Raw genomic sequence first — 15,387 nt, 5'->3', positions numbered from 1 at the left:
ATAGAGATCAACTTGTATTAAATCACAGAAACCTTTCGTCCCTCCACTGAAGTAAATCCTCTTGTTTAGTAACATACTGTACTGCATTCATACCTTATTCCTGTAGCCTTGGATGTTTTTCCCTGGTAGCTTCAGAGGACATAGGAAAGGCAGGATTTACAGTCATCTAAGTTGCAGTGAATGCCTCAATTTATGTGGTCCAGCCTTCGTTTTGTGGCTCCCATATTCTGTTTTCATAACAGCTGAGTCTGGTTCGACTTTTCCTCCATGGGTGCACAGAGCTGTGCTATGCAGAGGCTACAGGGTTGGTGTAGAAGAGCACTGTAGAAGGCACCATGAGCCTTTTTACATTTATCTTTATGTCCATCCATCACACTCACTCATTGTATGTCTTTTTACTGCGTTGCCTTTTACTGCTCTGGCCTGTGACGTCCTGCAGAGCCTCATCAGGTTACCTTCGAGGTCAAAGCTGCACCCTTTTGTTGTGCGATGACACAAAAACAAGGCTTTCAGGCACAAGAGTAGGTACTAACTCAAACTCAGTCTTCTGCTGTTTATGCATGTTCAACCTCTTTGAAAATGGCTATTGAGGATTAGAACTTGAATAGCCTATGGACATTGTTAGTGCACTGTGAGCTGGTTAAAGTGCTCCAGTGCTTTGCTGTGGCTTGGCTTGACACAAAGCTAAGTGGTTGTTTCCACTGGATGGGCACTGCACAGTGTGGCCATTGAAGAAGTTGATTCAATGGCTACAGCAGTGGCCAGGGCCTTACATTAGATAGTGTTTATCGCACTTGTTCTGCACTTTCTACCCTCTTTTACCAGAATATTCCACATTTTACATCTAAAAGGCTCTGACTTTGGTTAAAAAATAGTCCGTCTTCCATCTGGATAATTAATACAGCACAAAATTCAGGAATAACGACTTCCCTCTGCCCTCATTCTCTCCCCTGTGGTCGTTGTTTGGTTTTAATTGTTACTTATAATGCACGGATTCTTGCTTTGAAATCCTGCTAAACTGAGCACAGAGAACTCACTTCAGATTGACCTCAGGGATTGAATTACATACTGAAGTCCGTTTGCTTTTTCTTTTTCACTCCCTGAAACACTCTGGAAGACCTGAGTTCCACAGTGGAGGACCAGGAAGGGGAGAAGTGATGGGATGATGAGAAACTGTCCCGGTTTTATTTCCAATTTCTCCTGTCAGTACCATTGTACCCAGCAAGACCATCGAGACCCAGAGTCCCATTTATTTATTCATTCATTCAAATCATTTCACATTCCCATTCCCATTCGCACTGTTATCTTTTAACAGCATTTAATAGAATCCATGCTCTATTGCTCAGCCTAGAAATTACCCACAAGGAGACTGGGTTGGCTGAATACAAGGAAGTGCTCAGTGTTAGAGGCATGCTTGTGAGACAAAAGTACATTCCATATAACAATTTGTTTAGTGAACAGCTGAGTCTGTTCTGTGTCAATTTGGATGACGGTCATATATCATTGTGGTGTTGTGTGTTGGTGTGTGTGGCATTTTTAACTAAAGTGAACTTACAGTAACTATTACAGCCAAATGGAACTTTTTATGATGTGCAGCATGACGTCAGTCCTCTTTTACACTTTGTATATGCACTCTAAGCCAGTCTCAAAGAGAAACAAGCAACAAGTAATTTTCCCTGGAATTCGAATGCAAAACTGAATCTCGCTGCTCATCTGTAACTGATTGTCTTTTTGAGGTTGAAGCTATACACATGAAATCAATTAGAAGGTGCTGGAATGCGCTGCGTGGATCTGGACTTGGTTTGTAGAGCAGGGATGGCCATATTGAGAGAGACAGATCGGGGAGCGGGTCAGTGTTGTGTCCCAGCTGGTGACGGTGTCTGGAGGCCTCCATCACTTGGCTGCTGAATTGGTGCCACAACACCATTTACTCACCATCCCGTCCTGTTCCATCCCACAGAGTTCCTTCCGGCCTCAAAGATTGTTTTTTTCGGATTACATAAAAACAAAAACAACACCTTAAATGTCCTCTTGCAAATGAAAAGATGGCCTTGAAAGTACTTTATTCTTTTAGGCACTCAGGAGGGACGTTCCTATAAGAGTCGGGCTCTGTGCACGTTTATGCATTTGCTCATTCGCTCGTGTTTAATGCTTTTTGCCATGCACAGTGCTCAGGGGCAATTCAGTGTGCACTGTTTAGACAGCGCAGAGCTCCAGCGGCCCTGCATAAGGAAATACAGTGTGTGCTCTGTACAACTGGCAGTGTGCTCAAAATCAAACCAAGTCAGCCAACTGGAGCCTGAGCATCCGCATATCAGGAAGGTGTGTACGTCAACTCATGATTTAAACAATGAATTTTTGAGTGACAACACCATGGAGGAGCTTAGAAGTCAGTTAAGCTTCTCTTAAACAATCATGTTTAGCCCTCTGTTCTCCCCTCACAGCACCTCAAAAGTACAAGCGCACTGATAGCAATTGAACAAACTCTATTCTTTGTCTCAGCTCTCTGGAAGTCACTCCATGTAGCACAAGGTTTCAGCTCTTAATAACCAGAGGAAACCCCTTCATGGATCTTTTTTTGGTCGGTAAAATAGCAATGACTTCACCATAATTTCTTGATTCGACAAGATAATGAGGAAAAGAAATAGAATGTGATTTCTAATTTTACATCCCAGTTTAGTGTCCTTGAATGTCTCCTTCTCAATGTCAGTGCTTGAAAACTATTGAAAAAAAGATGTTCAGTTGAGTGTAGAGAATTAGATATTTAGTTGGCTAGAAACACTAATCCCACGTCTGATGGACAAATACTCAAGACATTTTTACAGAGCACTGGCCTTCAGGCATTCTTGGGCTTACGGTCACTTCAAGGACTTTCTCAGCATTCATATTTAATGTCTTTGCCGCATCACTCTCCCATAAAGATAATTTAAATGAAATACACCGTGAGTGCAACATATTGTAACTACATCAGGGTGACAGGCATTTTGGTTTCTGTGGAAGACAGAAAAAAAAAACATGTTATGTTTTTTTTAAAGCAGCCAAGTAAAGATATTCGTACATGGTGTAATTTCTCTTCAGAAATAGAAACTCTGTTTCCTGTAGTGCGTCCAAAGCTGCCCTCACTGAGTAATGGTGTGAAATTCAAAACTCTTGAGGGTTTTAACTAAGTTCGCTTTCTCATTTTCTTCTCTAATTAGACTTATTTATGCTCTAATATGCCCAAAGGATGGTTGTTTTTCTTAATCTTTCTTAATCTTAATGTTGAGGGAGTTTTTCATGTCCAAGTGTATACCATACTGATCTTTATCATAAGCAGAAGAAGGTCATATTATTGTTCCTTTATTTAAATGTGATGGTCCTCCAGTTTTTGTTGACAGAAGAGCTGAATGCTGTGGGATTTCCTACCATTTAGTCACAGCAGTGTGATCAAGTTGCCTTTCAGCTGTGGCAGGAAATGCTTTAGTTGGAATGGCATTATCAGGAGGGGACTCTGTTGGAGGCGAACACACTGGGCTTGTAGGAGTTCCTGTAAGTGGAGTATGTACCTTGATTCAATAGGATTGGTGTTTGCTGTTGGGCCAATCCCAGGAGACTAAATAAAGGCCTTCTTCATTCCCTTTTGTAGGTAAAGTGGACTCAAATGGTTTAACATCCCAGCCTGATTTGGACCCTCAAAAAATTGTCAGCATTTTGGCAGCAACTTTGGGGGAAAAAGCGACTTTGCAGGCTGAATTAACAATTCACATCTCTGTTTGAGATATTTCAGTGGGCTTTGAAAGAGGACTGCTGAAGGGGAAGGCTGCCAGTCTTTCCCCCAGTCTCTAACCCCTCCTCTGCCACAACCTCCAATTAGGCTCAGAGGTTCTCCCCTCTGCGGTCATTTCATGCTGGTGTGTAAAGCGATGATAAAATTAGAACCCACAATGTTTTATTTCCAGTTTTATGCCCACTCATAGGGAACAACTGGCTCAGCCCAGCTGCTTCACACGGGGACCAGAGAGAGAGATCTAGGGAATGCCTTCACATCGCGGCCTGTCGGAAGGCTTCAATGCTTTTTACTAATTTCACCTCAGGGTTGAGTCAGTGCTGCTGATATTTGGTTGTTGGTCGTTTAGGCAGATTAAATGGCAACTTGCAAGCACAGGCAAATCCAGTGTATTTACCAGCACATTGGTAAGCTAAAGGGAAGCAAAACTAAGATGTTGGACTCAGGCCCCATGGCTAGCCTCTCTCTCATTCCTTCACTGAGGGGTTGGGTGTGTGCATGTCGCCTAAACTGAATCAGTCACTGGTCTCTATCCATTTTTTTTTTCTTTACAGCTATTTCCCATTCTCATCTTGAATTTTACATGATTTAATCCGGACTCTATGGCTTCTCAAGGCTGCCATCTTATCCTCTTGCATCGCTTGAATTTAGTTTAGTTAGCCTTGCCCCTGCCATTGTGTGAAGAGAGGAATGGGCAAAAGCTCTGCATTTTAAGATCCAGCGCTCTCTCTTTCTCTTAATCTCCTCAAATATCAAGGTGTTGTTCACATAAGGAAAGCTGTGATCTGATCCCGGCAACCCTTTAGCTTCTAATTGTATTTACAAAAATATGACACTCAGAAGTCTTAGTGTTTGACACACACATACACTTCACTGTCGCATGAGAAAAGACCAGGGTCTAAACCCCTTAGTCTGACAGTCAAAAGGAACGTGATCGAAATGATACACTAGCCTCATGCTCTCTTGTGATTTCAGTCACATCCCAGCCCCCTTGCGGTGCACCCACCCCCACCCCAAACACCTCTCTGCCTGCCAAGTACGTAGGCAGGCAAGTCATCCAGGGCGAGAGAGGGCTCAGTCCCTGCAGAGAATCACAATGAGACCTTCGGTGCTGTCCTTCCCACAGCGTTGCTGCACAACAGTACAGTACCAACAACCTCCTGCCTGAAATGGCCATTGTGGTCGTTTTTTTATTTTTATTGTGTATTACATTTTTGGCCACTTGCATAAAAGGAGGAATTGCACTTGTATATATTTGGCAACCTATTTTCATTCATTCTTCTACTGAGAGAAGATGTTACCATAGAATCTCCGCTTTCTCCTTTTTCATTTTAGGGAAGGATTATGTCATGAATGGACTTGAAAATTTACTCTTACACTCTTCATTGTTGCATACTGTTTCATTTAAAGGATCAATTCACCTTTGAGAGAAATTTCTGCCACCACCCGGATAGGTGAATAGAATTCCATTGATGGTGCTTGAAGCATTTAAACCTTTATGTGTTTGGGTGAACTGACCCTTTAAGATACATTTTCAAACAAATGACAAATTCAGTGTTGACAGACTGATGCAACACCATGTAGGTAGAGCTCCATCTGACCAGGGTTTTTCTGAGTTAAAGCATGTCAACAGTATCAGACTGCTGATGGGTCATAAGCGTTGCTGTGGTGCTGCTAGCCAGTGGTTCACCTCAACAATCTGTTGCTGACTTACTGCCCAGAAACTACCGCACTCTGCAGTTTCCCATGGGTCAGGCGGTGATTGAATGCCCAGTTATATGTCTGTGCTGTGACACATGAAAGAGCCTCTGTGGTAAAAATTGAAAAACACCTTAAGAGTAATAAAAAAAAAAAGAAAAAGAAATGAGATGTCCGTAAGAAGAGAGGAAACAACAAACAAACCCCCGAACTAAAAGGCACCACTGTTGGTTGTAAACTTATAGAGGAGTTTTTTTCTGAATAGAGTGTGCCTATGGGTCTTTTGATACAAAAACCTCATTGTAAACTTGGGTTGACCCTTGCTTGTTGCTTTGCCCTGCTGAGTTAAGATCTATGCTGCATGAAGCTGGAAATTTCCTATGTAGATTCTGCACAGGAGAGAATATTTGTTGAAAAGTGCTTAAGAATTGCATTTCTCTCCTCAAAGTATTTGTGATTGAAAAGCATTTCCAGCCACAGTTGCTTTTTGTGATGACACATCAACTCTTTTTTTTTTTCAGCTCCCAAAGCTGACGACCAGCCCAAGACCTGCAGCTCTAAGCAGTTTGTATGTAAGGACCAGGTGACCTGTATCTCCAAAGGCTGGCGCTGCGATGGGGAGAAGGACTGTCCAGATGGCTCGGACGAATCGCCAGATATCTGTAAGTGTATGGCTACATGAAAGTAGCAGCTAAAACTGTCTCTCAGCAGGCTTGTGTCCACAGCTCTCATGCTCTCTCCGAGCTGTTGGCTCAGGGCAGTGAGGATTATTACTGCTTTTACTGTGCTTTGTTTTCTTGAGATTGCTATTTTGCAAAGCAAGCAAAGAGTATTTGTTTGTACCTCATGCCATCACAATGTTGTTGCTGCACATGATGTTATAAGACATCAAATTCACTACTTCTAAATGGCTTTGAAGAGACAATAGCACCATGTTCAGACAGTTTAATTTCAGCCTGAATAAAAGGGTAGGTTATGCCCTTTCTACGAAGGACACAGACTCACAGTGTGTGCTCTGGCTGCTCTGCTGAATTATAGCTCTAATTATGCGGCCGTGTTTAGTCTGAATGTTCAGGGATGTGTCTGCTCTTGTCTGGACTCTTGTGGGATCTGTGCTGTCCCTAAGAGTCTTGTCCCAGGCACTCGCATCTGTCAGCCTCTCCATCCAGCCATTCCACCCATAAACTCTCCCTGGTAAAAGCCTTCCCCTCTGTTTATACGCAGGCGCTAATGGTGATTTTTACTGTCTGCGTGTGCCACACCTTACATCTGTCATGCCACAAGCATTCTCACAATAGTCTGGCACGCAGAGACAAGCAGCTGACACCCAGCATTAAGGGACTTGTTATTGTGGGCGAAAACACAATTAAGTATTAACACATAGGATACGGGATTTGGAAATGTGTGAGATAGCTGAGGGTGACAAGATGTATCTTTATGCTGTGGTCATAGGCACATAAAACGTTTAACTGTAGGTGTTGAAATGGAGAAAGTTAAAATTAGTTGGATTCGCCTCCCACAGACGGGTCAAGTAATCTCCTCCATGCTCAGAGTTTTGCTGTAGTATCCAGTCTTTTGAAAGGATTTGGTCTGGAGATGAACTGCCAAACATTTTCTGATTCAGAGCTAAAACACAAAGGTGAAGCTGAACAGAAAAAACTCTCTCCTCTGCTTCCTCTGTCACTCTCCTCACTTATTGATTCACACAGATTTTTACAGTGAGAATTTACTGCTAACAGCTTAACTCTGCATTTATAAAGCGTACAGTAAGTTTAGCTCAAATAAATTGCTTAAGGATTTTTCATAAAGGGAAGAAAATGATCAAGTGTCGTTTTGTAAATAACAGCAATTTGCAGAAGATGAGCAATTTTACGTAAGTGTGACCCACATAATTCACTCAAGCAAGCTGCGGCCATTCAATTTCTGCCCTTTTTACTAAGCAATTGAACTGAGTGAATTTTCCATAGCACTTATGTAATTTGGTGACACAGACAATGGTATGATTCATCTTCTGCGTGGAGAGATGGAGAGTGGTGTTTCACCAGAACATCAAGATATGTTCTGCTCAATTACCCGCTTCCCATGGGCTCTAATCTGCCCGTCACTTTACCTTTTAGTTAAGGCGCTTCTCTATTCATGTGAGTTTCTGAGGCAGTCACAATAAATATCTGTTACTGCAATTAATGCACTTTTTCTCTGTATAGCACTATGTGTTTGCAGTCTAACAAGCACAGTCAAAGGCGAGGCGCCTTTAAGTATCACAATGAAAGGCAGCCAGACTGTGATTTTATCCACGGTCGTTTAGTTGATCCATCCATTAAATGTGAGTAGTAGTAGTTAGAATGGAGGGCTGCAGATAAAGCTACAGAGTGAATGGGCCTGAGCCAGCATAGATGGAGACAGGAGAGAGTTTGGAGGAGTATGACTCTGAAGGGTATTTAAAGTCCTGCTCTGACTCAAAGGAATGTAAAAGTGTTTTTTTTCTTTTTATCCTGGCTTTTCCATTCACGGGGGGGGGGGGGGGGGGGGCTGTTTGCAGGTCATCAGCCTGGTTTCTCCCCTACTGCAAAGAGGCAGTCTGCTGTAAACAAGGCTGCTCTCAACTGAGCTCTTATGGATGGAAATGGTAGATATAAAGGGAGGCCAAGCACTGATCCATCTTAGAGGGGAAGTGAAGTCTGGATAAACTGGGGAAGTTTTGTGTTGTCATCTGTTCACCCACTGCTCTCTTTTATCAGTAGTTTAACTTTCTCTTTCAAACTTAGTTCATGAAAATCAGAAAATTCCAAGAAAATTCCCTGCTCTCCAGGCTTTTGTTCCAGCATGCCCCCTGACCACAGTCTGGTTTTGTGCGTTAATGTTGATGGGAATTAGAGTGGTGCGTGCTACTATAATTACAACATTATCTCCAGTTTGAGTTAATTACTAACTACAGGCTGGCTTACAAAGAGTACTCACAGAGATTTCGCAAGGCAAAAAACATGTGCCTTTTCTTTCCTATTTCTCTCTCCCTCCTGTGGCTGCTTGGCTGTACTTCTATCTTGATGCGGGATCGCCCCACTGTCTGGCCATCGTGCAAATATGTGACTGTGACGGTGCATGCGGCCAACATGGAGCTTTGTTTCTTAAATAGATTTGTGTATCATTTGAAAAGGGCACTTGTGAAAAGTCAAAATAAGAATCTGCCTGTATTATTCCACTCATCCTCGAGCTCAAGTGTTATGATGAAAACCACGCAATGGCTACAGCTAATTTGGCTGAAACGCCAGTTTTGTTTCTGGTAAATGACACCTGTTTTTGTTTGCAATGATCATGAATCCACTTGCTGTCAGAGAGGTGGGTGTTGTAAACGCTTTTGTCTGGTGTGGATCTTTGATCTACACCTCTGGTACCCATGCTTGAAGAAAGTGTACTCCCCAGTATCACTCTGTCTGGAGGTCTAATTGCCTCTCATTTCCAAACCATTTATCTGGGCTGTAATTATGTTGAGGAGCTAAAGACAGACTTCTGCCACAGTAGTGGGGCTATAACGTTGCATCACATGAGGCGTTGACATGCTGTGGTTGAGCTGGCAGTTGATGCTAAGGGTCAATGTTACGTGTTAGCATCCTTAGCCTGTGGGCTTGTTTATTAGGGGGGTACTGAAGCAGAATGACGGGGAGGTACGTGTATGGATGCATGTTTTTGCACATGGATCTGCATGACTTGGCCATCATAAATGTGTGTGCACCTCCCTCTTATAGCCCTTAGTACACGCTCAGATAGCCATCAGCCGGCTGCCTGTGCAGGCCCCTGTCTGCAGGTGTGACCCTGTCATCCTCTACCAGGGACTGCACTGCCCCCCCGCATGACTTCAATTGGTTTCAGACAATCCATTTCACCTCAATTACATACAGGCTTAGGGCTCAGGAAGTGGTTGACACGTGCCCTCAGGGCAGGAGTTTATGCTCTGTGTGTCTCAATGCAGGACCGCTGCTACCTCTTATAGGTAGTTGTGGTATGTTGTTGAAGCATTTTCTATCTAGCAGAGATAAAAGGGTGTTTGGGTTGTTCATGGCTTTCCTTGCAGGAGTTGTGAACACAGTGAACAGAAGTCCACATAGGACTGATTAGGTGTGGGCCAAAGACAGTATTTTTATAACAGTTTTATGGTTCATCCATTATAGGTTATTATCAAAAACACAAGTAAACCCTATGAGACATATTGCACTTTAGGTTCTCTGTCGCTCAGCACTATTTCTACTGTTTTGCACCAATGTCGCGTCAGCGTCTCTTAGTTATGGAGAGATTTAGAGAGTTGTAATGAGGTCGTGACATTTTACAACAATAACTGGCTAAAAGTTTTGGAGATGGTTCTGACTGTAGTTCTCTAGTGACATCTTCCACCTCACCATATAAAAATTATGGCCATTGAGCGTGTAATGGTTTATTTTATTTGAACTATTCTGGTTACAGCTCTTTCCATGATGCAGTTGTTAAAGTTAAAAATGCTGTGTCACAACTTCAACTTCATTTCGCAGCTCTGTTGCGGAACAGTTGCAGTGAAATACACTGACTCTCCTGTCTGTATCCCAAGTCTGTATGCAATTATGATTCTTGCGTGAACCACATTCATTGTGGTTGAGCCAGCGAATGGGAACAGATGTTTGAATAAGCCCTAGCATGTAAGCACTTTCTCCATCATGACAAGAACTTGCCATGAAGGAATCTCTTTCATCATCAAAAAAACCTTATGCAACAATTGTCCCCCCCCAAATTCTCTGTTAGACTTTTTAGCCCTTGATTTAGCATGAAAATGTCCACAGGAGGACTTCCAGGCGGGGGGTGAAATGCATCTCAATCATGCTAATATGCTGCCTTTCTTTTCCCATGCAGTGCTTTCCACTTTCATTCAGGAAGAGAAAATTAGCTGATAACTCAAAGTGGTTAACACTTGTAAATGACAAGCCAATCCCTGTACTCTATTACTGTCAAGCTGTCATTAAAGTTGTCTCTATAGGCTAGTAGAAGTATTACACACACAAATTCATGTGTTTTCCTTGTTGATGCTTGAAAGTCATTTTGAGGAGATATACCTTGGAATGCAGTTTCATAATGAAACTGAGGGACCCTTGGCTGAAGAGACTAAAATAATTTATTCTAACAATGGCCAAATGTGGACCCTCAAATCCAGACACACACGCCCTTTTCATTCAACTTTCATGTTAAGCTTCCAGTAAACACATTATTTCATGTAATTTGCTTTCAACAGGACAATTTGCACTAACACACTGGCAACTCCTTCAAAGAGTTTGTGTGATGTAACAGTAATGGCACCTCCCAACACACAACCATACCACGTCCCTTGGCCCGCACACACTCTGGCCCATGTCAGTGGATGCCGTGGCCTCGGGCTGAGCTGGTAGGGAGGTCAGATGGGAAGATTGAGTTATCATCTCTGTGCAGCTGCCTGAGGCGGCTGTGGGCCACACAACAAGGTTATCTGTCCATCTCTTGCCCTCGAGCCCCCTCTGGACTCTCGCCAGCCTGGTCCTTTGTCCGGCCCGTCTGACTGTCATGCCTCAGCAGCCTCTCCAAGACAACCAGGAAGAGCCGACTGCTGAGGTGCTGGGATGGGGCGGAGGCATGGAGCGATGGGGAGAAGGGATGATCCTACAGAAAAAAGCCTTTTGTATAGGAGAAAATGAGCAGATTAGCATTTAGGCTGAGGAGGAAAATGGAAATGGCTTTGTAAAGCTCTGATCCATTTTCTATAGAAACAGCCTTTTACAGTAAAGTTTGTAAAGTTTTTTTTTTTTTGGGGGGGGGGGGGTCCTTTCATAGCTTATACTCAGTCGTGTAGCTGTACTCGCAGGGGGCACCAGGCAGGGGCAGGAGGGTCTGTAGCGGCAGTGGTTGACACACTGCTTCCAGAGAGGAAGGAGCAAAGCCCTGTAAATCCCTCTGGTCTGTGGCCCTGAGCCCTCCTCAGCTTCACCGGCCTATCAACAGACAGAGAACACAGGGCTTTCTCACGCCACACAGGCACCACTTCGTTTTCTCTGCTGTCTCCTCCACGCCCCGTCTCCTTCTCTCCCTCTTCCGTTCTTTCCTATGTCCCACTGTCTTCCTCTCTTGTCTGTCAAAGCAGACGGAGAAGCTCAACTCAAGTCATCTGTGTTCCCTGTTCCTCATATCTCATCTCCAGTCTTTCCTCTGGTGTAATTGCCTCACAGTTTCCCCCCCTGGTTGCAGATGGTGACTTGATTTGTTTTTGCTTGCTGTCTCTTTGTATGTTACTTTGGGGAAATGTTCTGCGGTACATTTTACACAGTGACAGTTTGATTGTATTTGAAGCTAGAGACCATACTGTATTACTGGAATTTAACAGACTTAAATGTTTGAACAAGCATGTACACAGATTTAATAGATTTGTATTGCTGTTTTACTGGAAGAATCCAACTTTACTCCGCCCAAGCTCTATCTTTTAAGTGTCAAAACAGTCCTCCCTCTGTGGGCTTGAACGGTGGCAGTAAAAAGTTTGTTGAAAATTGTGGCTCTAGCCGGATCAAATTTATGTCAGCTATTACCATGGTTTACAATATATTTATTCCTATTTGATACTTTATCCACTAATAAACTTTTTGCAGCCACAAAAGATAGATTTTGGGTGGAGTATCACTTTTTTGGGTGGAGTATCACTTTGAGAGACCATCATATAATTCACGGTATAATGCAGTTGTAACAATTTTTATTTATGATGTTTTGTTGTCTCAGTACTGTAAAGGTTATTGTTATTCATATTCTTACTTTAAGATTATGGTGAGCAAGTTTTCTTCCAGTGAGAGCATTATGTGCTATACTGTAAGTCCTGTGTGCTGAGGCTGCCAGTGGGGTTTGGCATAGCCATGTGCTTGTTGTGCATGCTGCTGTAAAGTGTGGTTCCAGAGTGGGGAGAGTCAGTCAGTGGGCAGGCCTGCCTGTCACCCTGCACAACATATTTATTCGAGCTGACAGCAGACTTAATGGGAGTCAGTCAGGGGCTGCCATGGAACCCGAAAGAGCAGGAAGAAAAGCAGGCTTTTATGCTCGGGACAAAAGATCGACAGGGGATCCAAATTTAAGGTCATTGCATAACTACGGGAACTGAATGATGGGGGATGGTGGGGTCCAGAGGTTGAGGTGTTGGAGGGAAGCACGCATTGGGAGAGACAGTCTTTGACGTCACGACTCTGATGCCTAGCGCCGGTAAGACAAGCTAGTGGAACCCAGAGCCACATGCGAGGGATGACTGCACTCTGCATTTGGGGAATCATTTGAAGGTGACACAGGTAGTGATGCATTACCTAAATCTACACTGTGCTCAGGGGAAATGTGTAATATTGTCTCTGCACAAAGTCATATTTCACTCCAACGACTGCATGATGCAATGAGAGTTTCAATAAAGCCGAACACAAGTTCTGTATTATGACTCATAGTTAATGTTTTCATCATGATGAATCCCAGCACTCATTTCTTTTAATATGCGCTTCATATAAGAGACTAAGAGAGAGAGATCACGCAGCAGATTGGAGAACGATTTTAACAATTAAGATCCCCGAGGACACAGTGAGGATATGCTAATATCACTGTTAGCTGATCACACAGTTTAGTGCAATAATGTAATTATCCACACTCTGCCCTCTAATAGGTGTGAGGGTTGTAATTTTCCCTCTTTTTCTTTGTCTGTTATCCACTGCACTGCCAAGCTTCTTATCGTTCTCACTCGCAGTGTCATGTCTCCAAGGCTGCCAAACTCACTGAAGAATCTGTGCTCTCCCAGTGAAGTGACATGTTAAATTACTGTTAAATATTGCTCTCTGATAATTATATCCCTTCAGTCCTATAGCAAATTTTTATAGCACCTGCTAATGATACTTCAGGGCAAATAATACCAGTTTTCTTTGATGGAGCATTCCAGATTGTGTTATCCTGATTGTCATGTAAAATCTCTGCACTGAACTGAGGAAGTGGCTTCAGAAAGGTTCCTGCTGTTGAACAGAAAGAGAAGTGGTTTCGCATTTTTATGGTGTGGCTCCTTACAGATGGAGATGATTGGCATTTCATAGTCTTATCTATGATTTATAGAACTTCTAAACAGAATTGCAAAGAATTTTACAAAGAGTCAAAATAACAGCAAGAGTAATACGAGCGTGGTAGGAAACGTACCTACCACAGGGTGGTAGATCTTATCGTTTGGTCTCATACAAATCCTAGCAGTTGCATATTTTTTTGTAAGTTGAGTGCGAAGAGGCACTCTTTACTCAAGGCAAGGCAGCAGCATAGGCATTTGCTGTATCAAGTGTGTTAATAAAAGCATGGATGACTTAGTCACTAAATTATAAGATATGTCATTTTGGAAATGTACTTCTGTTTAAAGAAAGATAGAAGATCTCCGTCAGCCTGTTTCCAAAAGCTTAAACATGAAAAAACACTAGTCCCTTGCTATAGGCTTTGCAATGAAAGACCACCTGAATGAGGGCAGACATTTTAGTTAGAAAGTTAAGTTAGTTCATTGAGCTTTTGATATTTCCCAGTCAGGTTGTGAGTGGCACAATGAAAATTGTTGTTGTGCCGCCAAATAAATGATATGCCTTAGAAGCAAGTGAATTGAGAATTAAATGAGCTCTAATGCCAGTTAAGCGTTAAGATAAAGTCGCCTGTGTTAACTGTAAACACAGTGAGTGCTGATATCCCAGACTAGGTATAAATTAACCCAGAGCTAGTGCTTCATCTAGAATAGTTTGATGCTTTTACAGAGTAGCTTTCGGAAACAGATCTTAAATTTGGATTGGTTACTTCCTAACTAAGGAGTTGACAAAGATGAAGTTAAACAAGATAATTTGTGTTAGTCCTCTTTAGTGAGAGTGTATGGTGGAATCATGGCACTAAAAACAGACAATGGCAGCACTTATATTCATTCCACAAACATAAGTGAGTATGAAAAAATACCTGGCAAAGGTGTCAAAACGGTACCATTTATATTGAAAAGTCTTTTAATCATGAGTTGCACCTTTCCACCGAGCACGAATGTTTGAGAACTGTAAATATGCAGTTCATAAACATTAATAAGAACCCAGTCATTTCGATTCTTGTACTCCTCACCATCTGGGGCGGACACAGTTTGGATGGGAATATGACATCTATACAGTCTGTACAGCCAATTGCTTCTGGGAAGTTTCCACATCCATGTAACTGTAACTTGTAGTTGGATTTGCCTGCAGCATCGGGGATCTCGACGTAATGGTCTATCAGTTCAGAAAAGGCCCTGCAGACTTGATGAATTACTTTAATTCTACTGTTGCTTCACTGACACCACATAAATCTCCAGTTTGACAGTGAAACGTGCCGAATGCCAAAAACGTTAACGTGATCAGCCCTTGGAGAGAGAGAGTGTAGGCCTTCTTGTTTGTGACAACAATGCAGGCGTGTTAATCTGGACTGTGGTGTACATTGGTCTTCATGGAAATAGTCTAAATAAGAATATGCTGAATCCAGGACTGTTCTAAACCACGTTTGGCTGGTTGAAAGGCCACTTTAGTTTGTCTGTGGGAAACCAGATCTTAGATCCAAGACACTTCAAAAATACCAAAACATGGTATTGGTTGCTAAAAGACAATACTTGGTCACTGTGTCAACAAGAGTAGTTGATGCTATGAAGTACTCTTTGGGATTTCTCCAAATCAAACCAAAATAAATTATGTGTGTTGTGGCTTTGTCTTTGTCTTAATACCTTGGATAAAAACAGCAACTTAGAAAGGAACCTGTAGTTTTTAAGAGTCAGATTGATTTCATAACAACAGGTTGAACCACTGCAAACTAGTAACAAGGGACGCTGACATCACCTTATTTCTTCCAAGAGACTGCAAGCACAGCAGACGTGTCCACGTAATATGTTAAAACAA

General features: G+C 42.6%; 1 protein-coding gene across 1 annotated transcript in view; it reads left to right on the top strand.

Annotated features, from left to right (window-relative positions):
- The window catches only part of lrp1ab (low density lipoprotein receptor-related protein 1Ab), an 81,392-nt gene that overhangs the window by 5,242 nt on the left and 60,763 nt on the right, over positions 1-15,387 (top strand). Inside the window, exon 2 of the mRNA XM_070910272.1 lies at positions 5,986-6,126. Coding sequence (XP_070766373.1) covers positions 5,986-6,126 — 141 coding nt within the window. The remainder of the gene's footprint in view (positions 1-5,985; positions 6,127-15,387) is intronic.

The sequence above is a fragment of the Enoplosus armatus genome, chromosome 8 (assembly GCF_043641665.1).
Source record: "Enoplosus armatus isolate fEnoArm2 chromosome 8, fEnoArm2.hap1, whole genome shotgun sequence".
NCBI classification, from domain to species: Eukaryota; Metazoa; Chordata; class Actinopteri; order Centrarchiformes; family Enoplosidae; genus Enoplosus; species Enoplosus armatus.
The sequence above is the reverse complement of the archived record's forward strand: the minus strand, read 5'-3'. Positions and strand labels throughout refer to the sequence as shown.